Source organism: Panthera pardus, unplaced genomic scaffold, assembly GCF_024362965.1.
Source record: "Panthera pardus isolate Hobbes unplaced genomic scaffold, ASM2436296v1 HiC_scaffold_8, whole genome shotgun sequence".
In the NCBI taxonomy this organism is placed as follows: domain Eukaryota; kingdom Metazoa; phylum Chordata; class Mammalia; order Carnivora; family Felidae; genus Panthera; species Panthera pardus.
The window spans coordinates 55,975,232-55,985,356 of NW_026527013.1; the positions used below are offsets into that span (position 1 = coordinate 55,975,232).

Sequence of the window (10,125 nt, forward strand, 5' to 3'; positions counted from 1 at the left end):
AAAAATGAATAAATGTTAAAAAAAGATTAAAAAGTTGCCAAATATGAAACTAAACTTAAAATTTTAAAATGCTAAGAATAGCCCTCAAGAACTAAAGTAGAATTATATTTGTGTGGATATCAGATATTGTTTATTAGGTAGAGTCAAACATTCTTTAAATGCTTAAGGACATACAAAAATTAATAAAATATGAACAAAATATGTAATTATAAACTACTATAAGGCAGATTAAAAAACAAAACTCTTAGGAACAAAAAATAAATAAACTAAATATAATACACTGTCAATGGATGTGTGAAATAGCAGTTTAAACACAGCTGAAGAGAGAATTAGTGGGCTAGAATATTGGACTGAAGAGATTGTTCAGGGTGTAGTTCATAGAATGTGGAGATGGAAAATATGAAAAATCTTAGGGGATATAGGAAGTAAAACAATAAGGCTTAACACACACTGAATTGGAACTTCACAAATCACGAGTAGGGAAAAGGACAAGTATTTGAAGCAATAAAGAGAGAATTTCCCAAATAGGATAATCACATACATGGATTGAGGCTTAATATGACACATACAGCAATAGCATATTAAGACACAATAGAATGTAGAAAAGGAATGTAGGTACATTTTAGTGAAAATATAGAATATTTTAATACAAGAAATTAAGACTACCAAGAGTGGAGGGAATTTTCCTAAGAAGAAAAAGAAACAATCTTTCCTAAAAAGAATTTTCATGAAGACAACATAATTCTCAAAAAAGTGCCAAAATTATCTACCATGTGCTTTATAGCCATATATTTACATATATTAGGATTTCCATGCTATGACAGAAAATGTATAATTCCATATTTAATCATTTTTTTCAGCGAGAAAATTCTGTGAAATATAATAAGCTTGTTCTAATGAGAGTGGAAACATTTTTTCTCAAGATATTTCTATTGCTGTTTTGTTAAACACTGACCTTTCCTCCCCCATATGGTATGCATAATCTTTATTTGTTTCAGCAGAGTGATTAACACCGAAGGACTGTGCCATAGCCATTGGCCGCGAGCATCTGGATACACACCAAGATTGGGTCATTTGCCCATGTCATGACCATGGAAAATGAAATGATGAAGTCCACACAGTATATGATCACAAAACAACTCACCAGCAGCAGAATCATCTGAGTAGCCCTTTTTTTCTGGAGAGCTTCTTGGAGAGAAACCCTTGCTGTGAAGACATTGTGACTGCTGCTTATGTCTGAATAAGAGAATGATCACATATCTACTTGATGGGACCATAAGACCCATGAAGAAGGTCTCTCTGAATGCCATCAGCGTGAAAAACATCCCCTGTGGAGGCGGCTCATGGGCCAAAAGGACCAGCGCTCAGTGAAGAACAGAAGACTAGCCTGGGTCTCACTGGGCATGTCTACAGCATGGAGGAACAGGTTGCTACATTGTTCAGGATCCATAAGAAGAGAAAGAAACACAGGATGGGATTTGGAGATTTAAGTGTGAATTTAGTGAAGCAGGAGCTGCTGGGGATGATGGTGATGGCCTTAAGCACACTCAAAAGGCAGGTGGCCCAAATGGGGAGTCCCCTCAGTACCTTGTAAAGGAAGACAATCACTTTACATTTGAAGTCACTCTGGATATCCTGTGTCCCCAAAATGTCTGTAGACACAAAGAACCCTATGGTGAGGAGTACCATTATATATTATAGCTAAGCAGGTATAGTGAACTTGGGCTTGGGTCCCACAAGGAAAACTCAAATGTGGAGGAAAAGAAGTAAGGTGTTTCCTGAGACCCCTGTACCAGCTTGAGGATAAAAGGCATTTTTTTTATGGCAACATAACTAGAACGTTTGTTTATCGTCATGTGAATGTTAAAGCAAATAATATCATTTCTGGAAAGAAAAACAAGAGATTTTGCAACAGTAGTGCTTTCATTGACATTCTCTGACTCATCACATCACACATTTTCAATCTGTAGAATCATCATTTTAACCCAAATAATTCTACATAAATATGACTTGCTCTTAATCAGCATCGGAGTGTCACCTCAAACACTGATTCCTCCCATGCAATCATTTCTGTGTACCTCCCTTTCGCCTCACGGTGGCACTAACATCACACCCTTCTCTGTGAGCCCCCAGTACCTAGCCTCTCCTTTACGGCACACATTATTACCCTATTTAATGGGGACCTTTCGTTTACTTTCCTCTCTCTCCTGCAAATTCCCCAAGGGCAGAGATGCTGTCTTGTCTTTGGATCCACAGCATCTGGAACACTGATGCTTATATAAATTGTTCACTAAAGCTTATTGATGTAAATTTTGGACAAGAGAAAGTAAGAATCTTCCGAGTAAGCAATCCCAACAGGACCAGTCTCCCTGTTTATTTATAGAAATGGAGAATCATAAAGGATTTAGTCGGTTGTACCCTAGATCCACATGGCCTTTGTTTAAACCCAGATTCCACCCCTGACTAGCTGGGTGAACATTATCTGCTCACTTAACTTCTTTTGTCTCAGTTAACATCACAAGTAAAAGGGGGATAATACTAGTTCTTTCATCATAGCACTGTTGGAGGAATGTATAAGTCAATATATAAAAAGCATTTAAAATCTTAAAAAAAATTTTTTTAAATGTTTATTTATACTTTTGAGAGACAGAGAGAGAGCATGAGCAGAGGAGGGGCAGAGAGAAAGGAAGACACAGAATCCAAAGCAGTCTCCAGGCTCTGAGCTGTTAGCACAGAGCTGGACGCAGGGCTCAAACTCACGAGCTGTGAGATCACGACCTGAGCTGAAGTTGGATGCTTAACCGACTGAGTCACGCAGGTGCCCCCATATGAAAAGCATTTAGAAAATGTGTGACATACATGAAGCACTATAGAACTGTTAACTATTGATTTATTATTTATCACTACCTAACTTTGGCTTGAGAGAGTTTATATATGTACATATAATGTATGTATGTGTGTATATGTACGTTATATATAATATATATGTTATACATATAGACATATTTCCCCTCAGAATCTCCATGTGAATAGTAAGAATGGTAGAATAAATGATTCTAAAGATCTACCATAGCCATATAATTTTATCGATATACATTTTTTTAATGTTTATTAATTTTTGAGAGAGAGAGCATGAGCGGATGAGTGGCAGAGAAAGAGGGGGACAGAGGATCCGAAGTGGGCTCCACGCTGACCGCAGAGAGCCCGATGCAGGTCTCGAACTCACAAACCGTGAGATCATGACCTGAGCCAAATTCAGACGCTCAACCGACTGACCAGGCGCCCCTATCGATATGCATTTCTAATGGAAGCCAGAGGCACTGGGAGTCCATGCCCTTGACATAATGCTCATGAAATCAATGCCAAAACCATTGAGAGAAATAGAGAAACAACTGGCACAGTGAAGGGAGGCCGGATATCCCGTCTGTGGAATATACAAATGCCGTGTGCCTAGAAGAGGAACACTTAGGTCTTTAGGAAGTGTGATGCTCTTCTTTGACTGTCAAACTGTTCTATGGAATAGATCTTTATATGAAAAAAGAGCAAGAGACACCTTTGGGATGAACAAAGGAAGCTGACCCTGATGAGAGGTGGAGCGAATAGTCTTCCTTGCTACTGGAATTTACTGCCCCAAGGCATTGCTATGTGTTCTGTGAAGAAGTAGCAAGACAGAAAATGGTGCTGCAGAGTGAGGAGATGGGAAAACAGGAGGAGCTGTGCCACAAACACAGTGCTAAGTTTAGCTGGAAGCCGAAACATCAAGTCTGGAGGTGTCTTTGTAGCAAAGAACGAAGTGGGACTTTCATACAACCTGCCAATTCTTTTGTATCTCAGCAGATAGCAGAAGGGTCTCATAACAGGTGAATGAAGCAGTCAATTTCTAGGAAAACCAAGTATTTAAAATCTATATTCCAGGCATCGGTAACAGGACCGGTCGAATTCAACCCATCACACTCTTCAGAACCACAGCTGGCACACACATCACCAGTGAGGGAGAGGATACTCCAACATGAAGTTTAAGAACAACTGGGAGTCTTCTCAGTTACTTGGCTGCTATTTGAATGACACAGGACGTTCTGATATTCTTTACCTAAGCTGTGTCTTACACTGTATTCACTCATGCCCTGAGAGTCGCTTTTCTTCTCAAGAGTAGGAGCCTTCTTCGAGTCTCGAGTCTCGAGTCTTCGAGTCTCCTCCCATGTTTCCCAAGATTACATTGTTAGATATTTGGGACTCAGGAAGGGAAGAGCCTCCATTATCATTTTCTTCTCCTTTGAAATCAATTACTGGAGAATATGCTTGACTTAATTTACATATACACCCCAAGTTTGAAATCTGTGATAATTCAATGACTGGATTAAAATTCTGCTTGGCAAATATTTGAGGAAGAAAGTTCTCAATGAGATCATCATTTGAAATTTGGGAGGAAGGAGAAGTGAAAACTTCTTTGGAAGATAAAATATTAATTATTATCATTATTATTATTATTATTATTATTAAGAGAGAGGGTACATGCAGACATTAGCAAGGGAGAGAGAGAATCTTCTTTAAAAAAATTTTTTTTTAATGTTTATTTATTTTTGAGAGAGATGAGAGAGAGAGAGAGAGAGAGAGAGAGAGAGAGAGACTCTGAAGCAGGCTCCCGGCTCTGACCTGTCAGCACAGGGGCCGACACGGGGCTCGAACTCACGAACTGTGAGATCATGACCTGAGCCAAAGTCAGAGCACATCTGAGCTCATTATCTCATCTGTAAGACACATATAATCACATTAGTATTTCCTAGAGGTATTATGTGGGTAAATGCACCAAAAATGGGAGAGCATCTGGAACATAATGATCTCTATAGATGTCAGCTATTATTTTTATTATGCCGTCCTTCATACATTTGACTTGAGAGTATTGAGTTATTTTAATACTTTTTTTTTAGCTCTCTCCTTGCTTAAAAGAGCAAAAGGAAATAAGTACCAAAATAATAACTCTCAATAATCTCTATTCATAGGACACTGATGGAATATATAGTCTTTTCTCTGAATCCACCAAAACAACTATACATCTTCTGTATTGTAGAAATGAATGCCAAGAAAACCTTGTCCAAGTGAGCGGAGTCCAGGTATCAATTATTGGCAGGGCCACATTTCCAATTTCTTCTCTCTCCTTTCATTAAGCATGTGGAATCAGAGTGGTAACACTTGAAAACAAAAATAGATTGTGTTAATTCCTTTCTAAAGATTTACGCAGAGGTTGGTTCTCCACTCCCATCCTGATGGGATGTAGGAGCTCAAGTTTTCACTTGAAAACTTCCTCAAGTAAGCAAGGACATTTCTCCAGAGTTAAGGAGCCCAATTATAAAACTTATACTAGGTAATTTGGTGATTACCTACACGTGGAGATTTTTATCGTGCAATGCAGACATTTTCTTTAATTCAGCTCTTTATAAGGCTAAATATAATGTGAGATAGATAATATTGTAAAATAGGTCCAGACACATACTCTCAGATTTGTTATCTGAAAATCAAGAGTGTAAGGCTAAATTGTTTTCACAGCTACTCAGGGTAGTTGTCCTATATAAGTTACTAAGGCATAACTAAAATGGTTATGAGTCATGAACATGGGATGTAAAACTTCAGAGCCTGGGTGGGTATATGGTCTAAAACCTTTGGAAAACTACGGAATTTCATAGTAAGAAATAGAAAAGCTTAACCTTTTCCCTAAATATTGAACTAGTAAAGTGATACAATTTTCTCTGTTCATAAATTCAGCAAATTAAAGTTTGCTTCTATTATATGTCAAGAAGAAAAAACAAAAATATTAATCTATTTGTGCAGCTGTCTCTGAGTTTTATTGGTCACACACTATCATTAAGCACATGACCCTAAATGGTCTCCTCTGTTTTTCATGTACTTATGAGTGACATACACATATTTCCTGTACATCTATTTCATGGAAGTATGTAAAAACAAAATTTTTAAAGTATATAACAAATACACTGATCATGTTTTAAATAATAACACTAAATAAATATATAACATTTAAAATATATATTTAAAAGAATGAAATAAGGGGCACCTGGGTGGTTCAGTTGGTTAAGTGTCTACCTGTTGATTTCGGTTCAGGTCATGATCTCACAGTTCGTGAGTTCAAGCCCCACGTTGCAGACAGGGTGGAGCCTGCTTTGGATCCTCTCTCTTTGCCCCTCCCCTCCCCTGCTTGTTCTCTCTCTCTCTCTCTTTCTGTCTCAAAATAAATAAAACTTAAAAAAAAAAGAAATAAACTAAAACATTCTAAACTAGTCTTTTCTCATGTATTTCTGTGAAACACAGGCTTTGCTTTAATTCGGTTTTTAAAAATTGAGCCTTACAATTTTGTCAAGCTGGCCAAGTAGCATGTCCTAATGGTTTATAAATTGAGGATATAGGACTATATTACTTTTTTCAGCATTATTTAGGGGGCAACAATAGCCAAATTATGGAAAGAGCCCAAATGTCCATTGACTGATGAATGGATAAAGAAGATGTGACATAATTATACAATGGAATATTACTCAGCCATCAGAAAGAATGAAATCTTGCCAATTGCAACAACATTGTTGGAGCTAGAGAGTATTATGCTAAGTGAAATTCTGTCAGAGAAAGACAAATACCATATGATTTCATTCACATGTGGAATTTAAGAAAGGAAACACATGAACGTAGGGGGAAAAAAGAGAGGCAGACCATAAAACAGACTCTTAACTGTAGAGAACACACTGAGGGTTGCTGGAAGGGAGGTGGGTGGAGGGATTGGTTAAATGGGTGATGGGGATTAAGGAGGGCAGTTGTGATGAGCACTGGGTGTTGTATGTCATGAATCACTAAATTCTATATCTGAAACTAATATTACACTGTATTTAACTAACTGCAATTTAAATTTAAAAAAAAACAAGAAAAATCAATAAATGTTTAAGGAAAGGCAGGAGTGTGCATGCATATGCCATGAATTTACCTCGACATTTAGGATATCATGGTATATGTGGGTCATTACCTAAAACCACTGGTAAATATTGTTTCTTTTTTTTTAAATTTTTTTTAAAACTCACTGGAAAATATTGTTTCTTTTTTTTAAATTTTTTAATGTTTATTTTTGAGAGAGAGACACAAAGCATAAGTGGAGAGGGGCACAGAGAGAGACACACACAGAATCTGAAGCTCGCTCCAGGCTCTGAGCTGTTGGCACAGAGCCCAAAGTGGGGCTTGAACTCACAAACCATGAGATCATGACCCGAGCCAAAGTCAGACACTTAACTGACTGAGCCACCCAGGTGACCTAATATTCTTTTTCACAGGAGAAAAAAAGTGGATCTCTTTTCTCCAGAGTATTGATCAGGAAAAGTGATATAATTGAATGCATTCACCAACGCCCACTTACATTAACTCACACGAAGTGCCAGAAAACAAGAAATAAAATTCTAATCATCCAAGTGTATCCAAACTTCTTGGATCATACACAACTGTATTAGTGAAACACACACTCCAAATATCTATGTTCTTTATTCGTATGTCGATTATAATTATAAAGAAAAGTATATACTTACTTCTGTGCTTTACTAGAAAATATTCTGGAGAATATGAACATTTCATAAAAACAAGCTAAAAGAAATTCTCTTTGTGCGTCCTCTTCCAACTACCCTTGATCACGCTCACCACCTGACTCGCACATCACTGTTTAGGTGAGCAGGTAGCAGAATATCAACTGAGCGATCAGCAGGCTGATCTAGGAGACCCTCCTCAAATAAGGCTCTTAGAAGTGGGTGATGCCCAGATAGTGCCTGCCTCGCCTAACGTATCAAGGACAAAAATCTCATTTTACAAATTGGAGAAAAACAGATGTCCTCAAGGTGACTTGAGGTTCTGATCAAAATGACATAAATCACAGGAAAAATAATATGAAAGAAAAACCTGAAACAGATCATACTCTAAGAGCCACACTGTGAAAGAGGAAAAGAAGGGCTAAGTGAGCAAATCAAAACAAAAGAGAGAAGGAGGCAAAACAAAACAAAACAAAATACAGTGGGAGTAAGAAATGTCAAGGCGAAAAATGAACATTCATATGGGAAAATTACCACCAAGAGCCATTAGAACTGATCATGAAGGCTGAGGTTTCTTCAGGAGAAAGGGAACACAACCCTTTAAAAACTTGATCAGGGAAGCAGTCACTTTAGACACTGTGTCATTCTGCAATTACTACCTGAATCATAAATAATCATGTGACACAGTGTCCTTCCAATCGGCTGCAAAGTAGTGAAGAATGCTAAGCTCACTGCACTGGAGTCGGTGGTCAGAGAAGTGGAGAATATGGTGAAGGAGGAAACTCTTCGCCAGACCCCAGTGCAAATTTGGGCAGTATGACCTTGTGAGTGGGACAGATTACAGGGGGGAAGGAAGAATGGGAGAGCACATCTGCTTTCACTGTACAACATGAGCATAAAAATGCAGACATTTCTTAGGATGGAGATAATGTCTAAATAATATGATTTATCTTCAGCACTTACTTACATACAGCAAAGAGCATATCATCATATGGGTCAATTTCACCTTCATTGGCATCATTAAAATCCTCTTCCAGAAATTGAAGTGAAAATGAACAAAAACGATCTGGGACGCTAGACTGACAATATACTACCCATGTGGATTTACTGGACACAGTGCTCTACTCTGCGGCACAGGGACCAGGGAGGGAACTGTGGGCAACAGCTGGCACAGCCAGGGAAGGCAAAACCACCACCACCCGGATGTCAGTGTACAGAGCATTGGTGAAATACACCAACTGTAAGGGAATGAAAACAGGAAACCTGAGGAACATTTGAATACATGAATAGCAGCAATTTCCAAAAAAAACATGGGTGAGAATTACTCACTGCTTTCGTAAATTTCAAGGATTGTGAGGTTCAGCTCAGGGTGGTCTCTTACACATGGGTATTTATAGTATCAATATTTTTACATCTATTTTGAGAAAAATCAAGAGAAGAGTAATTATTATTCCAAAGTAAAGAAACAGGAAAACCCCAGAGGTGCTTTATCACGAATACGAAGCAGTCATTACTGGGAAACCCAAACAGTCCTACTTGAGAATTGGTTTCCACGATCCGCTCATTAATGACATAAGAGTAGTCTTTCTTGCTGAACAGTTTTCCCTTTAATTTAACATCATCTTCTTTTGGATTTTAGTAATAAAAAAGGGGATTAGTTCTCATTTATCTCATAATAAACTCATGATAAGATATAGTTTGGAGAAAGAATCTAAAACCCAAGCATAGAGATCAGGGCAGATGAAAATATTCTGTTCCAAATTTTCCTCTTAATGAAATGGGCTCTGGCACATGCTCAACGAAAAGTAAGGGGGTATTTTTAAAATGAATAATACACGGAGAAGAGATAAATAGACAAAACAGTCTTTCTCCTCACCAAATATTGTAAGATTATATGCTTAGGTCTTCTGCAGATAGGCAGGGGATGTTTCTATCATCATCACTGTGTTTTCTTTATTTTTTGTCTAATTGCAGCCTCATTTTCACTGTCCTCTGATGTGAAGTCTCCTAACTGCTAGAGCACATGGTTAAGTACTGTCAACATTAATTTGAAATTTGTGAAATTAAAACTGGGACAAGAAAGATCTTCATGAGAAAATACTGGTAAATATTTTGTAGGAATGTAAGGTCAAACTCTCTTGATAAAATGATGTTTTAAACAAAGAACCTCATTTTCTTCTGAAGACTTACATTATTTTTTAATAATCCAAATTAGAGGGCACTTATTAAAGAACAGTTGATTGATTTATGAAGATGAGAGAAGCAAAACTGTATTTTTAATGAAAACTCAGAGCTAAAATGTATCCCTTTATGAGGAATACAAATATGCATTACTAATGTTCTGCTCTAAAATGAGAAAATGGGGCACCTGGGTGGCTCAGTCACTTGAGTGTCTGACTTCGGCTCAGGTCATGATCTCGCAGTTCATGAGCTCGAGCCCTGCTTTGGGTGAGCCCTGCTTCTCTCTCTCTCTGCCCTTGTTCACTTGTGTGCACGTACGCTCTCTCTCTCAATCAAAAATGAATAAAATAAAATAAAATGATAAAATGTAATATCTTCC

The 10,125-nt window shown here is 37.7% G+C and overlaps 1 protein-coding gene across 1 annotated transcript; it reads right to left on the bottom strand.

Moving 5' to 3' along the window:
* Positions 1 to 224: 224 nt before the first annotated feature.
* Positions 225 to 1,689, bottom strand: LOC128775463 (vomeronasal type-1 receptor 5-like). The gene is made up of 2 exons (XM_053896721.1): positions 1,425 to 1,689; positions 225 to 1,206 (listed from the first exon to the last, which is right to left on the bottom strand). Exons 1-2 carry the CDS (start codon positions 1,687 to 1,689, stop codon positions 1,007 to 1,009), a joined length of 465 nt encoding a protein of 154 aa, XP_053752696.1. The 3' UTR covers positions 225 to 1,006.
* Positions 1,690 to 10,125: the final 8,436 nt, after the last annotated feature.